General features: G+C 48.2%; 2 protein-coding genes across 5 annotated transcripts in view; one reads left to right on the top strand and one right to left on the bottom strand.

Moving 5' to 3' along the window:
• The window catches only part of TRMT1 (tRNA methyltransferase 1), a 31,531-nt gene extending 30,155 nt beyond the window's left edge, over positions 1-1,376 (top strand). For all 4 annotated transcript variants that reach the window (XM_040415063.1, XM_040415061.1, XM_040415062.1 and 1 more), the window contains exons 16-17: positions 803-914; positions 1,239-1,376. In XM_040415063.1, coding sequence (XP_040270997.1) covers positions 803-914; positions 1,239-1,343 — 217 coding nt within the window. In that variant the 3' untranslated portion in view covers positions 1,344-1,376. The remainder of the gene's footprint in view (positions 1-802; positions 915-1,238) is intronic.
• A 162-nt stretch (positions 1,377-1,538) lies between these two features.
• MAN2B1 (mannosidase alpha class 2B member 1) lies at positions 1,539-25,981 on the bottom strand. Its single transcript, XM_040415060.1, has 24 exons — positions 25,831-25,981; positions 22,966-23,068; positions 22,396-22,569; positions 22,130-22,323; positions 20,845-20,977; positions 20,335-20,480; positions 16,507-16,623; positions 16,348-16,430; positions 15,982-16,102; positions 15,543-15,621; positions 12,872-12,981; positions 12,453-12,560; positions 10,997-11,113; positions 10,536-10,724; positions 10,361-10,458; positions 10,007-10,124; positions 7,263-7,381; positions 7,081-7,182; positions 6,299-6,386; positions 6,081-6,161; positions 5,528-5,764; positions 4,680-4,829; positions 4,504-4,606; positions 1,539-1,686 (listed from the first exon to the last, which is right to left on the bottom strand). The coding sequence occupies exons 1-24, from the start codon at positions 25,912-25,914 to the stop codon at positions 1,571-1,573; spliced, it is 2,970 nt and encodes a 989-aa protein (XP_040270994.1). The 5' UTR covers positions 25,915-25,981; the 3' UTR covers positions 1,539-1,570.
• Between the last annotated feature and the right edge of the window lie 1,815 nt (positions 25,982-27,796).

The following is a 27,796-nucleotide window of genomic DNA, read 5'->3' as shown; positions in this document are numbered from 1 at the left end:
TGTGAAAGTAGCCCAAATAATGGTGAATTAACCACTTCCTGCCCCATGGCACCTAATTAGGTGACCTATCCAGCAACCTTGCCGTCTCCAGTCACAGCCAGAGCTGCGTTCAGAATTCCTCGAAGTGTTTGTTACATGCATTCCTCTTGATGTAGAGAAAACCAGTGCATCCTACCAGCTCAGTGTGGCAGCCAGTAGTATACTAAAAGGCATCTCTGGACGTGAGCCGAGAAGACGACAGATGGTAGTCTTACTAGTAGTTTTAGCTTGGTACCCTCCGCCAGTCTCTATAGCTTATAGGCATTTAATTTCTGGAGCTGTATTTGAAACGTAGGTGTTATTAGAAGAAGGGGTGTAATCTGAGGGGCTGATTGGACAGGTGAATCTGTCATACAGTGGTGAAAACCCTGTGGCTGTTACTCTCAGGCCTCATGCACACGACTGTATGTATTTTGCAGTCTGCAAAAAATACGGATGACGTCCGTGTGTATTCCGTATTTTGCGGAACGGAACAGCCGGCCCCTAATAGAACAGTCCTATCCTTGTCCGTAATGTGGACAATAATAGGACATGTTCTATTTTTTTGCGGAACGTAAATACGGACATACGTTATGCACATGGAGTAACTTCAGTTGTTTTTTTTTTGCGGACCCGTTGAAGTGAATGGTTCCGCATACAGCGGAACGGACACTGAAAGAAAATACGTTCACGTGTATGAGCCCTAAGGATAATGAGAGTTGTAGTTTGTCATGGTAGAGTTTGCGGGCTGCGTCTCTACAGTTTGATACTGTGTCTCCTTCAGGGGAGGAATATCAACGTCTCTGGAAGAAAGGAGGAAACAACATCAGAACAAGAGAAAAAACACCAGCGAAGATGCAAGCTTCAAACAGTTCGCATGCAAGAAATACAAGCAGGTGAGTGGCCTTGTGCTGGGAGTACTGGTTATAGGTAGGTTACTGCTTCAGACCGCCCCCATGTCTGAACCAGCAACCACCCCACCAGGTAGAGGAACCCGCAGTAATCTGTGGCCTCTGGATGGCGCTGTTCTGATGACTCAACTTACCGGAGACGTTACATTGATATTAGTGGGTCCCTTTGTTTTCCTAATTGTTCCCCTTTTCTCCATATGTTTTTTTAAATTGATTGAAGGTTTTAACTATTTACACCCTGTCTAAAATAAACTTGCTTGTGTTTGGTTTCTCCTTCTGCTTACCCCACCCATCCTTTATCTTCTCCAGGGTTCATGTGACATGGGCGACAGCTGCCGTTACTCTCATTCCCTTGAGGCCTCTGAAATGGAGTCGGAGGACACCCCTCAGTCAGACAATACTACGGCCTCTTGAGGGCGCTGTGCTTTTATATTCAGCTGCTGCACGGCTCTAATTCTAGGACGGTGGACGGACATTTCTGTTTTTTTTTAACGTTTCCCCGGAGGGTAAATTAAACCAGATTTTTTTTTTTTTCGGTGAAGAATTGTTTATTTGAGCCCTGTCACACAGAGTACAGTACACGGTCATGAAGGCATAGGGTGGAGGAGGCTTCCTGCCCCCTTGAGGTGTGATCAGCTATCCTAGTTTGTGTACTTTCTGTACTGGACTGTAGCAAGGAAAGTGCGGATCTCCATGGGGTTCAGTGTGATCGCTGTGGGGTCCAGGAAGAAAGAATGGTCTCCTGAAGGAGCTGAAGCTGCAAAGAAGAATCAAACAGATTGTAATATAATAGAATAGGCTTAGGGATGCTTCTGCAACTAATGCTCCATTGCGACAGAAGAAAGTAACACATGACTGGCTGTAGTCTATAATCATGGAGACTCATAGGGGGTGTAGATATAAAACCCCTGTAAAGACTGGTCCGTACATACTCCATCCCCGCTGGGCCAATGTCATACCTCGCACACTAAGGGAACGTGGACAGGTAGGGCGGTCTGAAGCTTCCAACTGCAGGCATGTGGCTGTCAGGGCATGTTGGGGCACGTAGTTTTACAAGGGCTGGAGAACTATAATTTGCATTGCTGTGGAACATCAAGCCCTATGGGAAATGTATCTTTCAATTATTAAAGGGGGTATTCTAGTTATGTGAATTTATTCACAGAATAACTAGATCAGTGGGGGCAATGCCAACCCATCATGAGAACAGGGACCTTGTACCCCGTGGTGCCCTCCATTTATTTCTATGGGAGTTCCAGATATAGATGACAGATGTACCTTGCTATCTCCGGAGCTGCCATAGAAATGAATGGAGTGGCTGCACGCATGCCTGACCACTAGCTCTGTTCATTTGGTGGGACTCCATGAGGTACCTGTTGTCACGATTGGTGGGACCCCCACGATCTACTTATTATCCCTTATCTTGTGGATAGGGAATAACTTCACTTAAAGGGGTTTTGTCACTTCAGCAAATGGCATTTATTATGTACAGAAAGTTAATGTATTGTGATTGTCCATGTTGCTTCCTCTGCTGGCTGGATTAATTTTTCCATCACCTATTGCTCATATCCAGGGGTTATGACCACCCTGCAGTCCATCAGCGTGGCCGTGCTTGCATACTATAAAAAAAAAAGCACCAGCCTATGTGCCTGATTCCAGGACAGGAAACAGGAACCTCCGTGGACAGCTTTAAGGAGGGGCTCTGCCCCTGTAGCACCAGTTCCTGTCCTATGGATAGGACATACTGTGGAGAGCTGTATGTTAGGCTGCAGGAGCCCGTTGTGATGTCTACATATGCTGCACCAGGTAACCACCATATGTAAAGTCTGGGACACTCCACTGGGTCCTGGGCAGTCCCAGCATGACTGAGGTTGTGCTGACACGCCGGATCCTCCTTGCGGTGTTGAGGTCTGGGGCCTTTTCTCTCTGCCCATGCTTTTCTCAGGTGGGGGGCAGGGAGAGTGCTTCCTTGGGTGGCTGTGAGCGAAACCGGAAGTTACTTGGCTCGTAACTTCCAGTATTTGGAATGTGTTCCAGGAGTGGAGGGGCGATTGTGCCTTTGGTTTTTTTTCAGCCGCATGGGATTGCCGGCAGGGTATTTAAAGCCCTAAATGTCCATTCAGGGTGCTGCCAGAAGGATCCCAGTGTGAGTGTGAGTGTGTGTGTGCCCCTAATGGAAACTTCCCTCTCCTTGTATGGAGGAGGGTAGTCAGCGCCCTGAGGTCCAGGTCATGATGGCAGACCGGTAGTCCTGGTGGGGTGAGGGGGGTTCAATCCCCACCTTTATTTCTTCTATTTGAGTCTAATGGGGCTTATTCATTTTTTTTAGAATACCAAAGAGGGCCCTAGGAATGTCACAGCTAAATCTATGTGCAAGAAAAAACTAACTCCTTCCTGGTTCAAAATGTTATGTCAGCATTGTGACCCTACCCAAAGGTGTGTTCCTGGGATTAATCCTGGCCTCAGTACAGCAGCAGTGTGTCCTTCCTCAGGACCAAGCACTTCACCTGAGGGAGGAAATACTCAGTCCGTTTCCTTAAAGCAACAAGACTATCAGACAAGGAATGTCCATCTTAGGCTTCTTTCACACGACTGTTAGACTTTTTCAGTCCGTTTTTCACGGATCTATTACGTTTTTCCATATGGCATATACGATAGATGGATGGATATATTCAATAGATGTATGTGTTCCGTTTTTTTTTGCGTCCCATTGACTTGAATGGAGCAACGGAACGTGATTTGCAGGCAATAATAGGACATGTTCTATCTTTCAACGGAACGCATACAGAGTACTTTTCGTTTTTGTTTTTTTTCAGAACCATTGAAATGAATGGTTCCGTATACGGAACGCAAAAAAACGGATCTCCACAGTCCCAACGGTGAATTGGTCCCCATTTCATTCCAGGATGCTTCAATGGCAGATTCTGAAAGGGTGACAGGGTTCATTGTTTACTCTCGATGCCCCTCTTCTTCGCACTCCTCAGGTGATACAATCCCTAAACTGAACTAAAGGGGTCATCCAATACTATAAAAATGTGCCCCATGGGTGGGGCCCCCTCACAGTGAATATACTTACCCCACTCGTAGATTAAAACATTTGGGGGGGGGGGGGAGGAGAATGTTCTGGATGGAGGTGGTCTCTCCAGGGTGCATGGAAAAAACAATTACCGGTAAGTGTAATCCTGAATTTTCCCATAGTGTTTGGGATTGCAGGGTGGTTGTAACCATGGAAACATGAATCCAGCCAACCAAGGAAGCAATATGGGTAATAATACATTACCAAAGTGCCTTGTTTTAACTTTCTCTGCGTGGTAAATGCCACTTGAAGTGATAAAACCCCCTTAACTTACATTGGAGTAGATGTTTTATACACATGATGTACCCCAGAAATGTAGTAATAATTCCAAAAAATTGTCCCTAAGCCTAGCTGGTATCTCTTGCATCATGAGCAGTGTACATTTACATACAATATGTGGTGTCTCCCACAATGCAGGAGGCCGCAGACAGGTACTGTCCTTTCCAGAGTGTGGGGAAGGGGTAATAGGAGTAGGTCATCTTGTATTATCCAGTCACTCACCTCCCTCCGCTCTCCAGGGCATGCGATTCATCTTACTCTTTGGCAGATTTGCCGACAGCGTCATTTCTTCCACCTCGGACAAGGAGAGGGTGGAGAACAGCTCCTGTATAATAGGAAGCGAGTGTGGATCAGGAGCAGGTCCCATACTACCCTAATGTGTGGGACCGAGGCCTCACCTGGAGATTGACTGTGACTGGTTGGGAGTAGTTACTGCTCTCACGGCCCTGGAACGGATGCTCCAAGCGGAGGAGAAGCTTCGTTGGTTCATGCAGAGCGAGCGTGAGGAGGTGGACGTTGCCGGGCAGCGGGGCCCGAAGGGCTGAGAACTTTAGGAAAAGTAAAATATTAAAAAGGTATATTCTAGATGTGGGGGGGGGGGGGGGTTCTACCACTCAAAGGAATGGAGTAGCAGGCTGGCCATGTGAACCTCCATTCCATTCATCTCTATGGGAGTACTGGAAATAGTGGGGCGCTGTCCCTCGGACTCCCATAGAGTTGAATGGAAAAGCAATGCTTATGCTCAACCTGTGCTCTGAGCGACATGCAGTCCCAGCAGTAGGACCCCCACAATCTAATAGTCAGTAGATAATTGTATCAACCCGGAATACCCCTTAACATAAAAGACCATTGCATTTGCTACAACACATGAGCCACAGTTGTTCTGAAACTACAACTCCCAACATGCACAACACCTGCTCTCAGGACGCCCAGAGAACTGAATGGAGCATGATAGAGGTTGTAGTTAGGAAGTTGCTGACCTGTGTCGTGGAGGGTCTTTTGGCACCAGGGCCCCTGTGTGACTAACGTCTGTCTCACTTATGGAAATAGCGCTGGTCCGAGCCCTCATGCATTACATTTAGCACGCATAGCTGGAACGTTTTTAGCATAGACACACATTGTAATGTTAGTTACTGATCCCAAATCACCCCCTCTGACACCGGAAAAGCTGAGTAACTTCCCCTATGAGCTGGACATGGGCTCCCATCAGCGTCGTACACCCACAGTCTATACTGGCTTCACCTACCTGGTTGATTGGGTCCTGCTTTGAGCTATAGGGCACCCCATCTCCAGAAGAAAGGATAATCTGGGGGGACATGTACTCCTGTAGGGCCAGAGTCCGATGAAGATCTGCAGCATCTTGTGGGGTGTCCAACAGCACCAGGTGTCTCCCCCTAACTACAATCCCCTCGCTGTATTGTCCACACTCGAGCAGCGGCTCCGCCACCCCTCGGGCGTCATCATACAGGAGCCGCCTCTGGACCTAGAAAGGATTACATACAGAGAAGGGACTCAGAAACTGCTTTACTTTATGGTTTCTGGACCAAATTTGAGCTTTGATTTGATGTGGGCTCCTCCAGTCATGTACAGAGGTACTGTCAGCCTCCTGCCGGTCGCCCTTGGAAACAGACAGCAGACTGGCTCCGCCCTGTCGTCAGACAGGTGACTGTACAGCTGTGCTGGGACTACGAACTGGTCGTCTGAGCTCCCATGATGCAATGCTCTTTGGTAATAGGTGTCAGAGTTTAGGTTTGGCCTTGAATGGAGACCTCTGGGGATTTGTTTTTATGGTCACTCACCATCAGCTCCAGCGATCCATCGGTCAGGCTGGATCCGCCTTGTGATCGGTCTGTTAATACAGTCAGCTGCATATTCTTGTCCTGCAAGACAGACAGACACCTCTGCAGTAGATGGGAGCGACGTCAATGGTATCCGTGTGCACGACACCGCCACAGTAGCTCCATCCTCACAATAGGATGCTGAGGGTTATCCTACTGCAGATCTAAACATCACTTACCTTAATATAGATCCGGCTGTTCACTGGGTAATAGTTTCCAGCTACTGGTTCTGTCTGCACCAGCGACCAGGTCTCCCGAAAGTCTCTCCTGTAAGGAAAAAGCTATGTGACACGGAGTCTGCCCCTCCCACCACAGGGTGACACAGACAGGAGGAGGAGCTATGTGACATGGAGTCTGCCCCTCCCACCACAGGGTGACACAGACAGGAGGGAGGAGCTATGTGACATGGAGTCTGCCCCTCCCACCACAGGGTGACACAGACAGGAGGAGGAGCTATGTGACATGGAGTCTGCCCCTCCCACCACAGGGTGACACAGACAGGAGGGAGGAGCTATGTGACATGGAGTCTGCCCCTCCCACCACAGGGTGACACAGACAGGAGGAGGAGCTATGTGACATGGAGTCTGCCCCTCCCACCACAGGGTGACAGACAGGAGGGAGGAGCTATGTGACATGGAGTCTGCCCCTCCCACCACAGGGTGACACAGACAGGAGGAGGAGCTATGTGACATGGAGTCTGCCCCTCCCACCACAGGGTGACAGACAGGAGGGAGGAGCTATGTGACATGGGATCTGCTCCTCCTACTACAGGGTAACACAAGGAGGAGCTATGTAACATGGAGTTTGCTCCACCCATTACAGGACACCGGAAGGAGGAGCTGTGTGACATGAGTTTGCTCCGCCCACTACAGGGTGACAGGAAGGAGGAGCTATGTGACAGTTTGCTCCACCCACTAGAGGGAGGAGCTATGAAGCACAAAACACCATGTGCAGTACTCACCTCCTCTGTAAGACTTGTCTTCCATTTGCATCCGTATAAAACAGCCCATTTGTCTGCAGCTTGGAGTCAAAGCGACTGATCACTTCCTTTCCAAGGTGATCCCTGAAACAACAAGACACCATCGGTAGACCGATATCGGGGTTTGCCCCGGAGACACCCCCTCCCGGGTGACGTACACTCACCCCACAGGAATAGGTCCCAATGTCCACTCCAGCTCCACGTACGGCTGGTCAGAGTACAGTCGGACCACTTGGGAGCACCAGGAGGAGAAGTTCTGGTACACCTCCTGCACCAGGGAGTTCTGCGCACACAAGGACAACTTACTGACACCATTCACACCATGCAATACAGTTTTCTGTATACACTGTGTATCCTGTTCATTGCAGAATGAAAGATTCTGCCACCTACTATACTATGATCCACATTTACTGGGGTAAATTGCAGCAAAATGTGGTATAATTTAGCTCCGCCAGGTTTAGAGAAATTATTTGCGCCTAGCCTGAGAAGGGGGTGTGGCTTCACCTGAAGGGGCGTGGCTTCACAAGACATTTAGCTTCAACATTTTGCCACAGATTTGGTGTAAAAGTCCATCTGAAAGTAAGCCGACAAATACAAAAATGTCCATCCGGCCCGAGCCCCTGTGATAAATCTGCTGCAAGTCTAGACCGCCGGGCTAAGGACACGCCATCTATAGGATTGGTAAATCTGTCTCACTCTGTGTTTCATGACCATATCCCACTCACCTGTCTGCAGTCCCAGCGCTTTACCTTTCCTGGCCGCTTCCGTTCCCCAGAGGACCAGGAAGCGGCCTGGCTCTATGACCGCTGCAGCCAATCACAGGCCTCAATGTTCACAGCGGCTTGAATGGTACACTGCCACCATATACTGAGGCCTGCAGGTAGGTGAATGGGTATTTTTATGTTAAGGGGGGACAGAGGAGGACGCCAGGGGTTGTCCGCTTCAACGCTGGACAACCTCTTTAGGGCTCACGCACACGGTCCGCAAAAAAAAATAAAAAAAGGAGGACGTCCATGTTACATCAGTTTTTTTTTGGGCAGATCCACTGTAACAATGCCTGTCCTTGTCCACAAAACGGACAATAGGACATGTTCTATTTATTTTTTATTTTTTTTGCGGAACAGACTTGCGGTCATACTGATACTCAATGCACATCCGAGTCATTTCTGTTTTTTTGTGGACAATAAAATATGTTCATGTGCATGATCCCTTAAGCCTCATGCACACGACCGTTATGTGCATCCGTGGCCGTTGTGCCGTTTTTTTTTCGCGGACCCTTTGACTTTAAATGGGTCCGTGGAAAAATCGGAAAATGCACCGTTTTGCAGCCGAGACCGTGATCCGTGTATCCTGTCCGTCAAAAAAATATGACCTGTCCTATTTTTTTGACGGACAACGGTTCACGGACCCATTCAAGTCAATGGGTCCGTGAAAGAACACGGATGCACACAAGATTGGCATCTGTGGCCGTAGGTTACTTTCATGCAGACGGATCCGTCTGCATAAAAGCTTTTTCAGCTTCAGGTTAGAATATACTAAAAGAACTGTGTACATGACTGCCCCCTGCTGCCTGGCAGGTGCTGCCAGGCAGCAGGGGGCAGGCCCCCCCCCCCTGTAGTTAACACATTGGTGGCCAGTGGGCCCCCCCCCTCCCTCCCCTGTAGTTAACTCTTTGTTGTCCAGTGCGGCCGGCCCCCCCCTCCCTCCCCTGTAGTTAACTCGTTGGTGGCCAGTGGGCCCTCCCTCCCCCTCCTAATTAAAATCTACCCCCCTATTATTGGTGGCAGCGGAGAGTACCGATCGGAGTCCCAGTTTAATCACTGGGACTCAGATTGGTAACCATGGCAACCGGGCGCTCCTCCTACTGGTAAGTGACAGATCATTAAGCAATGCACCGCACAGACCTGTCACTTACCAGTAGGAGGAGCTCCCGGCCGGACACAGACATCGCAGCTCGCAGGTAAGTATAATGCTTCTACAAATTGCTAAGTAACCATGGCAACCGGGACTGCAGTAGCGTCCTGGTTGCCATGGTTACCGATCGGAGCCCCAGCGATTAAACTGGGACTCCGATCGGTACTCTCCGCTGCCACCAATGATAGGGGGGGAGATTTTAATTAGGAGGGGGAGGGAGGGCCCACTTGCCACCAACGAGTTAACTACAGGGGAGGGAGGGGGGGCCGGCCGCACTGGACAACAAAGAGTTAACTACAGGGGAGGGAGAGGGGGGGGGGGGGGCAACTGGCCACCAATGAGTTAAAAACAGAGGGGTCTGCCCCCTGCTGCCTGGCAGCACCTGCCAGGCAGCAGGGGGCAGTCATGTACACAGTTGTTTTAGTATATTCTAACCTGAAGCGTCCCCATCACCATGGGAACGCCTCTGTGTTAGAATATACTGTCGGATTTGAGTTTCACGATCTAACTCATCCGACAGTATATTCTAACATAGAGGCGTTCCCATGGTGATGGGGACGCTTCAAGTTAAAATATACCATCGGATTGGAGAAAACTCCGATCCGATGGTATAAAAGGGACTCCTGACTTTACATTGAAAGTCAATGGGGGCGGATCCGTTTGCAATTGCACCATATTGTGTCAACGTCAAACGGATCCGTCCCCATTGACTTGCATTGTAATTCAGGACGGATCCGTTTGGCTCCGCACGGCCTGGCGGACACCAAAACGACTTTTTTTTCATGTCAGTGGATCCTCCAAAAATCAAGGAAGACCCACGGACGAAAAAACGATCACGGACCTACGGACCCAGTTTTTGCGGACCGTAAAAAAAAAAAACGGTCGTGTGCATGAGGCCTTAGTCTGAGATGTCCAGTGTTTGTGGTGGTAAAAAAATAAAATTATAATAATCCTGGTCAAATCACCCCTCCCCCACCGAAACTAAATTTCCTACCTGTACCAGGTAACTGCGGACATTCTGCGTCACAGGCACAGGGTTTGATTGGTTGGGTCTGAAGATATATGCTCCGGAGGCCTGCGCGCTGTCAGCATTACCAATACTGGCGTTATACCTGCAGGAGAATAAGTTTAGTAATCCTCTAATTACATATAAAACGGTCTTACTGGCCCATAGCAACTGGAATTATAAATGTGCAGTAGTGGTCTCCAACCTGTGGCTCTCTGGAAGTTGTAGTTGTTCCACAGGTTGGAGACCCTGTACTCTTATGATCGCAGGCCGTGCAATAGATTGTAGATCACTCGATAAAGACTGCATTCCATTCACTGACAGCAAGGGAAGTATTCTCACCAGTAAAAGCTCTGTGTTAAAGGTAAAGAGATCCCCTTCTGCAGATTATAAATGCCTGAGATCAATCCAGTCTCTGGGTCAAATTCCACTCTGTAATACTGGAGACAGAGGAAAGAGTCAGCGGATCTGGGACTCAAACATCAGGAGACGGAGCTGTAATAACGTTATATCGCACCTTATTCTCCATCTTTGTTGGACTTGTTCTCTTCTTCGTCCTGATGAAGAATCTCTCCTGGGTGGACGTTTTCTGAACAGTGAACTTACTGAAACCCAACGGAGGAACCTGGGCCTGGAACATGAGCTCCCGCTCGGCATTTCCCCGCTCTCTGCGGATGTCCTTAGTGAATTTAGACACTGGAGTCACCTAGAAGAAGCACAGGAACCAGCTTGGCTGAAATGGTGGCAATTAAAATAATGGGACGAGGTAATGAAAGCACCATATAAAATGCACCTCTGCAAGTAAAAAAAAATAAAATTCTCAATGGAAATGCTTTCAATTTTGCAATTCACTAAGGTCTACTTACAGTGCACTAATCAAACCCCCCACTGGTTTGCTGCACCCCACAAAAAAAGAAATCCCCCCCCCCCCCTTATTTAGAAAACCCAAGCAGCACAGAGGAGAAGCTCACATCTCACCTCACTGGTCACCGTGTCCCCGGAGGGGCCTCTTACTGAGTAGGCCACGCCATTGACTGGAAGCCGAATGTACCACGTGGCCGCACGTCCCAGGGGGTTATACAGGAACACATTAAACTGTAGTCAAATGATACATCAGAAATAGTCAAGAATCATTAAAGGAAAGTATTAGAACAGTGACACCTGCAGAATAGAGGACTATAATAAAGATATAAAAGAAATAGATGGATTTACATAAAAGGTTGAACCACTTTGTAAATACTTGAGATTACTTCGGGTCCATTCACACGTCCGTAAGTGTTTTGCGGATCCGCAAAAAACGGACACCTGCGATGTGCGATCTGCAATTTGCGGATCCGCACATCACAGACACTATAATAGAAAATGCCTTTTCTGGTCCACAATTGCGGACAAGAATAGGACATGTTCTATTTTTTCCAGGAACGAAATTGCGGATCCCGAAAATGCGGATGCAGGAAAAGTGGATCTGCATCCGTTCCAGCCCCATTGAAAGTGAATGGGTCCGCAAATTGCGGAACGAATGCGGACCCAAATTACGGACGTGTGAATGGGCCCTAATCCTGCACTGATCCTGAGTTCCATCTTGTATTATACTCCAGAGCTGCACTCACTATTCTGCTGGTGCAGTCACTGTGCACATACATTACTTATCCTGTACTGATCCTGAGTTACATCCTGTCTTATACTCCAGAGCTGCACTCACTATTCTCCTGGTGAAGTCACTGTATACATACATTACTTATCCTGTACTGATCCTGAGTTACATCCTGTATTATACTCCAGAGCTGCACTCACTATTCTGCTGGTGGAGTCACTGTGTACATACATTACTTATCCTGTACTGATCCTGAGTTACATCCTGTATTATACTCCAGAGCTGCACTCACTATTCTGCTGGTGGAGTCACTGTGTACATACATTACTTATCCTGTACTGATCCTGAGTTACATCCTGTATTATACTCCAGAGCTGCACTCACTATTCTGCTGGTGCAGTCACTGTGTACATACATTACATTATTTATCCTGTACTGATCCTGAGTTACATCCTGTATTATACTCCAGAGCTGCACTCACTATTCTGCTGGTGGAGTCACTGTGTACATACATTACTTATCCTGTACTGATCCTGAGTTACATCCTGTATTATACTCCAGAGCTGCACTCACTATTCTGCTGGTGGTGTCACTGTGTACATACATTACTTATCCTGTACTGATCCTGAGTTACATCCTGTATTATACTCCAGAGCTGCACTCACTATTCTGCTGGTGCAGTCACTGTGTACATACATTACTGATCCTGAGTTACATCCTGTATTATACTCCAGAGCTGCACTCGCTATTCTGCTGGTGGAGTCACTGTCTACATAGAAAGTGAATGACGCAGTAGGAAGGAGACCTGTATGGCAGCAGTGAAGGGGGTGATGGACTCACACTTTTAGCGGCTTCAGTGGTCGGGCAAACACTGATGTTCAGCAGATTGCAAAATGTGAAACTTTCCTTGGTCCCAGTCAGACTGGAGAGAGCGTTACTGATCACAACCTGCAGGATACAACAGACATAGTGAGAGGGCACAGGGCAGGATACTATTACAAAATAAATCTACCCATAATGTATGTCCCTTTGTGTGTATTGTGGTGCCAACCTCCATAACGGACATCATACAAGCTGGACCATTAAGAAGTATTTTAATACAACATGGCCGCTGAATAGGTGAGCATTTCAGCTCAAAAACACCTTTAAAACAATCAGAATTACGTGAGAAAGTCCACTCCATGTAAAGTTACAAATCTTCACTTAGATCCACTTGAAATTTCACATTCTTCCAGAGTTTAAGAACTGGGTGAGGATACCTGGCATGTCTCCCAGCCTTTATACAGCCGCAAGGTGTAGTCGTCATTCACATGCTGCTTTGCTGTTCCAGTGACGGCATCATGGTGCTGTGCTACCCCCATAGCGCGCCCTGAAATACAGTTCACAAGTAATAAACACCAGATGTTACAGGGTTATAAAAGGATCAGGAGCCGGGTAAGGCCTTGTTCACACGTCAGTTATTTCCATCAGTTATTGTGAGCCAAAACGGGTGCTGGTCAAAAACACATGGTGTCATATTCCACCACTAACCAAATTGAAACACACAAAAAAAGACTTAGTCAATTGTAATTTAAAATAATAATATATTTTATTTTAATACAATAAATTGTTTTGGTATATAAAGGCCACGGTGTTTTTACGTTTCATATTCTTAGACAATCCAAATTGTTTGAATTATAATAACCAATTAAATCCAATACCTTGTCTAAGACCCAAACTAGTCCGCTCAAAGAGCGACTATTACCCCGTGTAAACACCGTGACGATAAAGAAAAAAGGGGGGGAGGGATGGGGGATTCTTTGCTGTCAGCTCCAGAATGCGCTGTAAGTAACTGAATTTTTCTTTTATTACAGGTGACTCGTGCTGACCGTTACCCACAGACCAATCACGATCCTACAGTGTCCTCGAGGTCAAGTTCAGTCCAGCACTATACAGGTAAGTAATTAACTTAACCCATTCATTTCCATATAACTTTGCACATACCAAAAGGGGGTGGGTGTTCACTGACACCATGTCCCCCCTTTTGTATTCGCAAAACGTTATCTCAGAACAGGAGCAGATCTTTCATTATACCTTATGTCTGTGTCGCCTCCACTCCTGGATTTGGCTCACAAAAACTGATGGAAATAACTGATGTGTGAACTGGGCCTTACTGTAATAAGATGTTACAGGGTAATAAGAGGATCAGGAGCCGGGTTACTGTAATAAGATGTTACAGGGTAATAAGAGGATCAGGAGCCGGGTTACTGTAATAGGATGTTACAGGGTAATAAGAGGATCAGGAGCCGGGTTACTGTAATAAGATGTTACAGGGTAATAAGAGGATCAGGAGCCAGGTTACTGTAATAAGATATTACATGGGTAATAAGAGGATCAGGAGCCGGGTTACTGTAATAAGATGTTACAGGGTAATAAGAGGATCAGGAGCCAGGTTACTGTAATAAGATGTTACAGGGGTAATAAGAGGATCAGGAGCCGGGTTACTGTAATAAGATGTTACAGGGGTAATAAGAGGATCAGGAGCCGGGTTACTGTAATAAGATGTTACAGGGTAATAGGAGGATCAGGAGCCGGGTTACTGTAATAAGATGTTACAGGGTAATAAGATGTTACAGGGGTAATAAGAGGATCAGGAGCCGGGTTACTGTAATAAGATGTTACAGGGTAATAAGAGGATCAGGAGCCGGGTTACTGTAATAAGATGTTACAGGGGTAATAAGAGGATCAGGAGCCGTGTTACTGTAATAAGATGTTACAGGGTAATAAGAGGATCAGGAGCCGGGTTACTGTAATAAGATGTTACAGGGGTAATAAGAGGATCAGGAGCCGTGTTACTGTAATAAGATGTTACAGGGTAATAAGAGGATCAGGAGCCGGGATACTGTAATAAGATGTTACAGGGGTAATAAGAGGATCAGGAGCCGGGTTACTGTAATAAGATATTACAGGGGTAATAAGAGGATCAGGAGCCGGGTTACTGTAATAAGATGTTACAGGGGTAATAAGAGGATCAGGAGACGGGTTACTGTAATAAGATATTACAGGGGTAATAAGAAGATCAGGAGCCGGGTTACTGTAATAAGATGTTACAGGGGTAATAAGAGGATCAGGAGCCGGGTTATTGTAATAAGATGTTACAGGGTAATAAGAGGATCAGGAGCCGGTTACTGTAATAAGATGTTACAGGGTAATAAGAGGATCAGGAGCCGGGTTACTGTAATAGGATGTTACAGGGTAATAAGAGGATCAGGAGCCAGGTTACTGTAATAATATGTTACAGGGTAATAAGAGGATCAGGAGCCGGGTTACTGTAATAAGATGTTACAGGGTAATAGGAGGATCAGGAGCCGGGTTACTGTAATAAGATGTTACAGGGTAATAGGAGGATCAGGAGCCGGGTTACTGTAATATGATGCTCCAGGGGTAATAAGAGGATCAGGAGCCGGGTTAGGCTACTTTCACACTAGCGTTCAGAACGGATCCGTCTGCATTATAACTTAGAAAATTTTCTAAGTCAGGAAGTAGCCTGAGCGGATCCGTTCAGACTTTACATTGAAAGTCAATGGGGGACGGATCCGCTTGAAGATTGAGCCATATGGTGTCATCTTCAAGCGGATCCGTCCCCATTGACTTCCATTGTAAGTCTGGACGGATCCGCTCGCCTCCGCACGGCCAGGCGGACACCCGAACGCTGCTTGCAGCGTTCAGGTGTCCACTCACTGAGCGGAGCGGAGGCTGAACGCTGGCAGGCGGATGCATTCTGAGTGGATCCGCCTCCACTGAGAATGCATTAGGGCTGGACGGCTGCGTTCGGGACCGCTTGTGAGACCCTTCAAACGGTGCGCACGAGCGGACACCCGAACTCTAGTGTGAAAGTAGCCTTACTGTAATAAGAGGATCAGGAGGCAGATGAGGTGACAGGACACTCACGTAGGGTTAAGCTGCTGCTGGTCCCATATGGTCCGTGTGTTGCTGCTGGTCCAGTTAAGGCCTCAAGCTGGTTGCAGACCTAATAATGACAGACATTATCATGGTTGACAGTAGAGATGAGCGAATTTCATATTTTGAAATTCGTTCACGCTTCTTTTACTGGTAAAAGGTGAATTGCAATATGGATTCCGTTACCACGGAGCATAACGTAATTCTATGACGGAATGTCTTTAGAGGCATTCTGTTATTCATGCTGTCCTAATAGAAGTCCATGGGCTGCAAAACGGATCCGTTCCGTTTCCATTTTGCAGGGAAGTCCATAACGCAATTCTGCTTTTACCAGTAAACGAAGCGTGAACGGATTTCATAACCTGAAATTCACTCGTCTCTAGCTGACCGTCTCCGTTACTCTATGTAGGGTACATAAGTCCTATGTCACCTGCAGGAAGTTGTTGCTGAGCCTCTCGTAGCGCTTGAAAGCTGCTCGGCTGGTGAAGTATCCCGTCCAGAACATGTGAGCACCATCCGCATACGGAAAGAAATCGTCCATCTTTACTGGCCTGAGATACAGAGATGGAGAAGGAGTACGACAATAAGGAGACCATTAGGAAGTGTCTTAGCAGGAAATCGAGGCATTTCTCCAAGGAAAGCTCTGTATAAAAAAGCCCTAATATCTTTTTCCTCGAAGGCGATTTTGGATAAGGATTGCTGCCCCTGGATGCACCATCTTCATGGGGCAGTTCTTGCTGATATTGGGCGCCCCCATACACTACATAGAGGGTCTCTACGCCGGTCCTGTGCTCACCAGCTCAGGTTGGCTCGGTTTAATGCCGTCAGGTAGCAGCTTGGAGTAGAGTAGACCACGTTCACTTTGCTTCCATTCATTTGCTAGAGAAGAAGAAATCAGACAAATGAGTGAAGACGCCCAGACCACCCTGCGAGACACCAGGGGTCACATCATCACCTGAGCATTGACCAAGTCAATAAGCTTGTCCATGTTCTTAAACCATGGGATGGCGTTCTCATACTGGAAATCAGACCCCATAGTCATAACAATGTGATTGGAGCGATACTCGCTAGCCTGCAGGGGGATATGAAAGGTTATTCCTAAAACACACACTACACCAGGACAGGTATACACAGTACAGGTACAGTACACACATCACCTCCTCACATTACTACACCATGACAGGTATACACAGTACAGGTACAGTACACACATCTCCTCCTGATACTACTACACCATGACAGGTATACACAGCACAGGTACAGTACACACATCTTCTCCTCACACCACTACTACACCATGACAGGTATACACAGTACAGGTACAGTACACACATCTCCTCCTGATACTACTACACCATGACAGGTATACACAGTACAGTACACACATCTCCTCCTGATACTACTACTACACCATGACAGGTATACACAGTACAGGTACAGCACACACATCTCCTCCTCACATTACTACTACACCATGACAGGTATACACAGCACAGGTACAGCACACACATCTCCTCCTCACACTACTACTACACCATGACAGGTATACACAGCACAGGTACAGTACACACATCTCCTCCTGATACTACTACACCATGACAGGTATACACAGTACAGGTACAGCACACACATCACCTCCTCACACTACTACTACACCATGACAGGTATACACAGTACAGTACACACATCTCCTCCTGATACTACTACACCATGACAGGTATACACAGTACAGGTACAGTACACACATCTCCTCCTGATACTACTACACCATGACAGGTATACACAGTACAGGTACAGTGCAGACATCTCCTCCTGATACTACTACACCATGACAGGTATACACAGTACAGTACACACATCTCCTCCTGATACTACTACTACACCATGACAGGTATACACAGTACAGGTACAGCACACACATCTCCTCCTCACATTACTACTACACCATGACAGGTATACACAGCACAGGTACAGCACACACATCTCCTCCTCACACTACTACTACACCATGACAGGTATACACAGCACAGGTACAGTACACACATCTCCTCCTGATACTACTACACCATGACAGGTATACACAGTACAGGTACAGCACACACATCTCCTCCTGATACTACTACACCATGACAGGTATACACAGTACAGGTACAGCACACACATCACCTCCTCACACTACTACTACACCATGACAGGTATACACAGTACAGTACACACATCTCCTCCTGATACTACTACACCATGACAGGTATACACAGTACAGGTACAGTACACACATCTCCTCCTGATACTACTACACCATGACAGGTATACACAGTACAGGTACAGTGCAGACATCTCCTCCTGATACTACTACTACACCATGACAGGTATATACAGTACAGGTACAGTACACACATCTCCTCCTGATACTACTACTACACCATGACAGGTATACACAGTACAGGTACAGTACACACATCTCCTCCTGATACTACTACTACACCATGACAGGTATACACAGTACAGGTACAGTACACACATCTCCTCCTGATACTACTACTACTACTACACCATGACAGGTATACACAGTACAGTACACACATCTCCTCCTGATACTACTACTACTACACCATGACAGGTATACACAGTACAGGTACAGTACACACATCTCCTCCTCACACTACTACTACACCATGACAGGTATACACAGTACAGGTACAGTACACACATCTCCTCCTCACACTACTACTACACCATGACAGGTATACACAGTACAGGTACAGTACACACATCTCCTCCTGATACTACTACTACACCATGACAGGTATACACAGTACAGGTACAGTACACACATCTCCTCCTGATACTACTACTACTACACCATGACAGGTATACACAGCACAGGTACAGTACACACATCTCCTCCTCACACTACTACTACACCATGACAGGTATACACAGCACAGGTACAGTACACACATCTCCTCCTGATACTACTACTACTACACCATGACAGGTATACACAGTACAGGTACAGTACACACATCTCCTCCTGATACTACTACTACTACACCATGACAGGTATACACAGTACAGGTACAGTACACACATCTCCTCCTCACACTACTACTACACCATGACAGGTATACACAGTACAGGTACAGTACACACATCTCCTCCTCACACTACTACTACACCATGACAGGTATACACAGTACAGGTACAGTACACACATCTCCTCCTGATACTACTACTACACCATGACAGGTATACACAGTACAGGTACAGTACACACATCTCCTCCTGATACTACTACTACTACACCATGACAGGTATACACAGCACAGGTACAGTACACACATCTCCTCCTCACACTACTACTACACCATGACAGGTATACACAGCACAGGTACAGTACACACATCTCCTCCTGATACTACTACTACTACACCATGACAGGTATACACAGTACAGGTACAGTACACACATCTCCTCCTGATACTACTACTACTACACCATGACAGGTATACACAGTACAGGTACAGTACACACATCTCCTCCTCACACTACTACTACACCATGACAGGTATACACAGTACAGGTACAGTACACACATCTCCTCCTGATACTACTACTACACCATGACAGGTATACACAGTACAGGTACAGTACACACATCTCCTCCTGATACTACTACTACTACACCATGACAGGTATACACAGTACAGGTACAGTACACACATCTCCTCCTGATACTACTACTACTACACCATGACAGGTATACACAGTACAGGTACAGTACACACATCTCCTCCTGATACTACTACACCATGACAGGTATACACAGTACAGGTACAGTACACACATCTCCTCCTGATACTACTACTACTACACCATGACAGGTATACACAGTACAGGTACAGTACACACATCTCCTCCTGATACTACTACTACTACACCATGACAGGTATACACAGTACAGGTACAGTACACACATCTCCTCCTGATACTACTACTACTACACCATGACAGGTATACACAGTACAGGTACAGTACACACATCTCCTCCTGATACTACTACACCATGACAGGTATACACAGTACAGGTACAGTACACACATCTCCTCCTGATACTACTACTACTACACCATGACAGGTATACACAGTACAGGTACAGTACACACATCTACTACTACTACTACTACTACTACTACTACTACTACTACTACTACTACACCATGACAGGTATACATAGCACAGGTACAGTACACACATCTCCTCCTCACACTACTACTACACCAGGACAGGTATACACAGTACAGGTACAGTACACACATCTCCTCCTGATACTACTACACCATGACAGGTATACACAGTACAGGTACAGTACACACATCTCCTCCTCACACTACTACTACTACACCATGACAGGTATACACAGTACAGGTACAGTACACACATCTCCTCCTGATACTACTACACCATGACAGGTATACACAGTACAGGTACAGTACACACATCTCCTCCTCACACTACTACTACACCATGACAGGTATACACAGTACAGGTACAGTACACACATCTCCTCCTCACACTACTACTACACCATGACAGGTATACACAGTACAGGTACAGTACACACATCTCCTCCTCACACTACTACACCATGACAGGTATACACAGCACAGGTACAGTACACACATCTCCTCCTGATACTACTACTACACCATGACAGGTATACACAGTACAGGTACAGTACACACATCTCCTCCAGCACAGCGCACTGTGTATAATTTAATACCTGTTTTTCGACAGTCTTCAGAAACAATTGTAAGATAAAGTCGACATTGTTGTCCTCCAGCCGTGCATCATCCATAATCGGGGCATCCGTACAGAGCTGATCCCAGCAGAAGCCATCAGGAGGGTTGTATCCATTGGGCAGGACACCTAGTAAGAATACCAATATTATCTGGTGACGTGACCATTACCTGACACACATACAGCCGGCATGTCCTGCCAGTCATACAGCTATGATAACACTGAGATGTAGCAGTGCTAGAACGGTCACTGAACTCTCTGGGGCTGCTTCAGTGATTTGTCACTTTGTATGGAAGTCTCATACGTGTGTACATGTGAACCTGCAGGAATATGTGCCTGTAGAGGACCGCTTGTAAGTGCACACATTGTGGCTTCATGACAACCAGTGAACTGCAGCTCTATGTAATCTACAACATAAAACCGTCACTCTGCTTATCTGCGTAATGATAAGTATCTCTGTGTGACCTTAGGAAAAGTCCATAGTCTGACTGACCAGTGAAGAGGTCGGCAGTGGGGGCCGCCAGGTCATCGCTGCCCCTCCAAATCATCTCCATCTGTTTGGTTGTCATTCGATTCGATTTGTCCTGATAATCCAACCGTCCAAAGAACAATCCATCGTACCCCATCTGCCAGACAGCGAGGGGAGGTGATCAACGCAGCGCTAACACTACACCCGCAGCATAGCAAGGGGCTGTGTTATAGTACTTATATAACTGTACATGGGAGGCAGTATTATAGTAGTTATATCCTTGTACATAGGAGCAGTATTATAGTAGTTATATTCTTGTACATAGGAGGCAGTATTATAGTAGTTATATTCTTGTACATAGGAACAGTATTATAGTAGTTATATTCTTGTACATAGGAGCAGTATTATAGTAGTTATATTCTTGTACATAGGAGGCAGTATTATAGTAGTTATATTCTTGTACATAGGAGGCAGTATTATAGTAGTTATATTCTTGTACATAGGGGCAGTATTATAGTAGTTATATTCTTGTACATAGGAGCAGTATTATAGTAGTTATATTCTTGTACATAGGAGCAGTATTATAGTAGTTATATTCTTGTACATAGGAGCAGTATTATAGTAGTTATATTCTTGTACATAGGAGGCAGTATTATAGTAGTTATATTCTTGTACATAGGAGCAGTATTATAGTAGTTATATTCCTGTACATAGGAGGCAGTATTATAGTAGTTATATTCTTGTACATAGGAGGCAGTATTATAGTAGTTATATTCTGGTACATAGGAGGTAGTATTATAGTAGTTATATTCTTGTACATAGGAGCAGTATTATAGTAGTTATATTCTTGTATATAGGAGCAGTATTATAGTAGTTATATTCTTGTATATAGGAGCAGTATTATAGTAGTTATATTCCTGTACATAGGAGCAGTATTATAGTAGTTATATTCCTGTACATAGGAGCAGTATTATAGTAGTTATATTCCTGTACATAGGAGCAGTATTATAGTAGTTATATTCTTGTACATAGGAGCAGTATTATAGTAGTTATATTCTTGTACATAGGAGCAGTATTATAGTAGTTATATTCTTGTACATAGGAGGCAGTATTATAGTAGTTATATTCTTGTACATAGGAGCAGTATTATAGTAGTTATATTCTTGTACATAGGAGCAGTATTATAGTAGTTATATTCCTGTACATAGGAGCAGTATTATAGTAGTTATATTCTTGTACATAGGAGGCAGTATTATAGTAGTTATATTCTTGTACATAGGAGCAGTATTATAAAAACTTGTACATGCACCTGAGCAAAGAGTAATGCTTGTTCTCTGGAATGCCCAAAGGGATCAATGTGCCAAGCCACTCGGGGTCTACCGCATTCACCAAATGTAGACTGTAAGAACTGCAAGCCAAGTGTCATCTGGTCAATAATCGGACTGTAATGTGCGGCTGCTTCATCGTTCATTGTCCAACCTCCGTTAATAAACTCTAAGCGACCTGAGATGTAGAATTAGATGGTCAATATCTTCAGTGGGCACTGGGCAACGTACAGCGCCCTCTGGTGCTCACCTTCCTGTAGGAGCTGAATCACGTCTCTCTGTACAGATTCCTTCTGCATCTGCCACCAGCGCCAGAAAAACGAGCTCTCCACGTAGATAAAACGCCTCCTGGGGTCTGCAAGTAGCTGCTGGACAACCGAATCCAGAATGTACTGCACCCCAGCATGCTGAATGTTGTTACGTCCTGCAATATAGAACACGTGGCAGAGGTGACAGCTGTCATACAGACAACATGGCAGTCTAATAGCTGACACATAGGTGATAAGTGGTAAATCTGCCATATGCACCCCCCACCTCGGGAAAACTGTCTGACAACTCCTGTGAGTTTATTGGCTGACACTCGGCTCCTGGTCTTGGGAAGGGTTTGGTCTATGGCTTGAACCCCTCTAAGCATTTCTGTATAGTTTTAGGGGAAGTGATGATAAGAAGCGAGACTTCCCTCCAGCAGATAATTCTGGTTCGCACACTTCCTGCGTCTTGTAATGTCTGATCTTGCGATATACTTTAAGGCCAAGTGCGACACCGGACAAGAGCTGCCGTTGAGGCCACTGGGCGGGGGTTGTCAGAGGAAGCTTCTCACCTCCATAGTAATACTGATCCACCGTCTTCAGCCAGCCGACATCATTGTGTGTGTGAGGGATGAGGTGCACATTGAGGAAGCCCTCGGGGGCCACAGGGCAGGTCTGCAGGAAGAGTCAGAGATCAGAGTGCAGCCAAAACCGGAACCATCTCTGACCAGCTGTATGGTCCACATCCCCCGAACCAGGATCTAGATCGACCACTGGATCCCTACATCCACATTACTGCACCTCCACTGTGTACACTGCACTGCTCCAGCATCTCTCCTGCTAAGGACACTGCAACCGCTGTATGAACCACCAGCACACTGCAAGTGAGCTCTCTTCAAGTACACTGCAACCCCCTCTAATCCTACTGTAGTACACTGCCCCCCTCCAGTACACTGCACCTCTCTCCTCCCCCCTCCAGTACACTGCACCCCTCTCCAGTACACTGCACCCCTCTCCTCCCCCCTCCAGTACACTGCACCCCTCTCCTCCCCCCTCCAGTACACTGCACCCCTCTCCAGTACACTGCCCTTCTCCCCCCCCCCTCCAGTACACTGCACCCCTCTCCTGTCCCCTCCAGTACACTGCACCCCTCTCCAGTACACTGCCCTTCTCCCCCCCTCCTCCAGTACACTGCCCTTCTCCCCCCCTCCTCCAGTACACTGCACCCTTCCCCCCCCCTCCAGTACACTGCACCCTTCCCCCCCTCCAGTACACTGCACCCTTCTCTCCCCCCCCCCTCCAGTACACTGCACCCTTCTCTCCCCCCCCCCTCCAGTACACTGCACCCTTCTCTCCCCCCCCCTCCAGTACACTGCACCCTTCTCTCCCCCCCCTCCAGTACACTGCACCCTTCTCTCCCCCCCCCCTCCAGTACACTGCACCCTTCTCTCCCCCCCCCCCTCCAGTACACTGCACCCTTCTCTCCCCCCCCCCTCCAGTACACTGCACCCTTCTCTCCCCCCCCCCCTCCAGTACACTGCACCCTTCTCTCCCCCCCCCCCTCCAGTACACTACCCCCCTCCTCCCCCCTCCAGTACACTACCCCCCTCCTCCCCCCTCCAGTACACTACCCCCCTCCTCCCCCCTCCAGTACACTACCCCCCTCCTCCCCCCTCCAGTACACTACCCCCCTCCTCCCCCCTCCAGTACACTACCCCCCTCCCCCCCCCTCCAGTACACTACCCCCCTCCTCCCCCCTCCAGTACACTACCCCCCTCCTCCCCCCTCCAGTACACTACCCCCCTCCTCCCCCCTCCAGTACACTACCCCCCTCCTCCCCCCTCCAGTACACTACCCCCCTCCTCCCCCCTCCAGTACACTACCCCCCTCCTCCCCCCTCCAGTACACTACCCCCCTCCTCCCCCCTCCAGTACACTACCCCCCTCCTCCCCCCTCCAGTACACTACCCCCCTCCTCCCCCCTCCAGTACACTACCCCCCTCCTCCCCCCTCCAGTACACTACCCCCCTCCTCCCCCCTCCAGTACACTACCCCCCTCCTCCCCCCTCCAGTACACTACCCCCCTCCTCCCCCCTCCAGTACACTACCCCCCTCCTCCCCCCTCCAGTACACTACCCCCCTCCTCCCCCCTCCAGTACACTACCCCCCTCCTCCCCCCTCCAGTACACTACCCCCCTCCTCCAGTACACTGCACCCTTCTCCCCCCCCCCCTCCAGTACACTGCCCCCCTCTCCCCCCTCCTCCAGTACACTGCCCCCCTCTCCCCCCCTCCTCCAGTACACTGCACCCCTCTCCCCCCCTCCTCCAGTACACTGCACCCCTCTGCCCCCCTCCTCCAGTACACTACCCCCCTCTCCAGTACACTACCCCCCTCTCTCCCCCCTCCAGTACACTGCACCCTTCTCCTCCCCTCTCCAGTACACTTCCCCCCCCCCCTCCAGTACACTGCACCCCTCTGCCCCCCTCCTCCAGTACACTACCCCCCCCCTCCTCCAGTACACTACCCCCCCCCCTCCAGTACACTACCCCCCCCCTCCTCCAGTACACTACCCCCCCCTCCTCCAGTACACTACCCCCCCCCCCCTCCAGTACACTACCCCCCCCCCCTCCAGTACACTACCCCCCTCTCCCCCCCTCCTCCAGTACACTGCACCCTTCTCCTCCCCTCTCCAGTACACTTCCCCCCCCCCAGTACACTGCACCCTTCTCCTCCCCTCTCCAGTACACTTCCCCCCCCTCCAGTACACTGCCCCCCTCTCCCCCCCTCCTCCAGTACACTGCACCCTTCTCCTCCCCTCTCCAGTACACTACCCCCCTCTCCAGTACACTACCCCCCTCTCCAGTACACTACCCCCCTCTCCAGTACACTACCCCCCCCCCCCCCTCCAGTACACTGCCCCCCTCTCCCCCCCTCCTCCAGTACACTGCACCCTTCTCCTCCCCCCTCCAGTACACTACCCCCCTCCCTCCAGTACACTGCACCCCTCTCCTCCAGTACACTGCACCCCTCTCCTCCAGTACACTGCACCCCTCTCCTCCAGTACACTGCACCCCTCTCCTCCAGTACACTGCACCCCTCTCCTCCAGTACACTGCACCCCTCTCCTCCAGTACACTGCACCCCTCTCCTCCAGTACACTGCACCCCTCTCCTCCAGTACACTGCACCCCTCTCCTCCAGTACACTGCACCCCTCTCCTCCAGTACACTGCACCCCTCTCCTCCAGTACACTGCACCCCTCTCCTCCAGTACACTGCACCCCTCTCCCCAGTACACTGCACCCTTCTCCTCCCCCCTCCAGTACACTACCCCCCTCCTACATTATCCGGATACCGGGCTTCTTCGGTGAGTTTGCTCCCCGCTCTAGTTATGAACCGGTAAGGTAACTCAGAAAGTGGTGAGGAGAAGCCGCACTCGCCTCCGGTCCACAGCCGGCACCGCGGCGCACACATCCCAGCAGCAGCACCACGAGCAGCAGTCCCCGACACCCGCGGCTCTCCATCCCGAAAGTGATACTGCCCCACTATCACCGCTGCGGGAATTTACACACTGTCATGTGACCTGTCACTACGGCCACGCCCCGATGCCGTCTGAAACCGAATAGAGTGCAAGTCCACGGTCACGTGATTTGGTTTGTGTCCAACTGCAGCAGTACACTTGATCTACCACCAGAGGGCAGACACGAGCGGCCCTTTGTGAAAGACAGTAGTTGTTAGCGTTGCCTCATTCACACAAACGTATTTTCTTTCAGTGTCCGTTCCGGTTCTTCTGCGGACCATATATGGAACCATTCATTTCAACGGGTCCGCAAAAAAAAACGGAAGTTCCGTTTCCGTATGTCTGTGGAACAGGTGCGGACACATTTATTTTCAATGGGGCCGGAATGTGCTGTCCGGATCCGCACTTCCGTTTAACAAAAAAAAACAGAACATGTCCTATTCCTGTCCGCAATTGTGGACAAGAAAAGGCATTTTCTATGAGAGTGCCGGCGATGTGCGGTCCGCAAAATGCACATTGCCGGTGTCCGTGTTTTGCGGATCGGCAAAACACATACGGACGTGTGAATGGGCCCTTAAGGGCCATCTGTTCCGTTCCGCAAAATACGGAATGCACACGGACGTCATCCGTATTTTTTACGGATCCGTTTTTGGAAGACCGCAAAATACATACGGTTGTGTGCATGAGGCCTCATCCTGTATATCTGCCCGGGTAGATACTAATGGCCGCCATCACTCCTGTGCCTGGAGCACTGTCAGTACATCACCCCACTTTCCACAGACCCTAATTACACCTTCAACTCTGTTTAGTCCTGGATTTATATTCATGCACCAGGAGGAACAGAACTATACTGTATACATCAACAGATATCGCTGCAGCAAATGGCAAACTGAAAAGTGTACACGGCTGGAGGAGATTATCTGGAAGTGTTCCTTCCCGGCAGTAGAAACACATTGATCTCCTCCACAGTACAAGCAATGGCTGCTGCTGCTGTCCCTCGTCCTCATACAGCTGCACGGTTTTTAGGCCGCAGTACGAGCTGCTGTCCAGATACGATAAGGCTACGAAAGGAGATCCGGTAAAAAAAAAAATGTGTCCGTCCGATACCCAGCGATCACATTATCGCCGGCGGTGAAGTAGAGGATCCAGCAGCCTGCCGGGTCTCCATGCGGGTGTGAACCAGGCCTAATTTAGTTGACTGCTCATCAGGGGATCGGCTGCACCTTTAGGCCTCATTCACATTTCAGTGTTCATTTGACGTCCGTAAAAAAAAACCAGTTTCATTCGTTGAGGATCCGTGTGTACGTGTTTTGCCCTCCATGTATCACCCATGTTACACGGACACTGCTAGGCTGAAAATGTATTTCCAGAGCTTCTTCCATCAGTGAAAAACGGAAGCGACACAGACGCCATCCGTGTTTTCCCATGGACCTATACACTTTAAGGGGGCATGTTTTGTCCGCATCATGGGCGAAAGTGGTGTATGTCTCCTGATGTGTGGACATGGGTACAGGTGCTGTCCGCATAAACACGGAAATGCGAATGGGGCCTTAGATCAGGCATCCACAAACTGCGGCCCTCCAGCTGTTGTAAAACTACAAGTCCCTTAAATGCCCTGCTGTAGGCTGTTCGGGCATGCTGGGAGTTGTAGTTTTGCAGTTTGAGGATGCCTGGGTTAGATGGACAGAAGGAGAGTGTATGGAGCGCCCCCCCCCCCCCGAACACCTGCCTGCAACTGGCGGTGAATGGGATGACACAAGTCTCATCTACATTGACCTGCCTGGCGATTTTCTTTTCTGCGGATTTTACAGTTTTCAATGCCGAGGCGAGATCTGCAGAAAATTTAACGGAAACACAAAGAAATCTACATGAAAAAAATAAATAAA

Source organism: Bufo bufo, chromosome 1 (genome assembly GCF_905171765.1).
Source record: "Bufo bufo chromosome 1, aBufBuf1.1, whole genome shotgun sequence".
Lineage (NCBI taxonomy): Eukaryota > Metazoa > Chordata > Amphibia > Anura > Bufonidae > Bufo > Bufo bufo.
Note: the sequence above shows the minus strand (reverse complement) of the source record. Positions and strands in the feature narration are given on the sequence as shown.

Bases quoted from the DNA above. Each gene is read 5' to 3' on its own strand.
- MAN2B1 (XM_040415060.1), bottom strand. From the start codon at position 25,914: ATGGAGAGCCGCGGGTGTCGGGGACTGCTGCTCGTGGTGCTGCTGCTG. The intron at 20,978-22,129 runs GTGCATGTACAA...GCTGTCTGGCAG, and splicing joins AAGCATTACTCTTTGCTCAG to ATGGGGTACGATGGATTGTT. The intron at 7,382-10,006 runs GTAGGAAATTTA...TTGTGTGCGCAG, and splicing joins TCCGCAGTTACCTGGTACAG to AACTCCCTGGTGCAGGAGGT.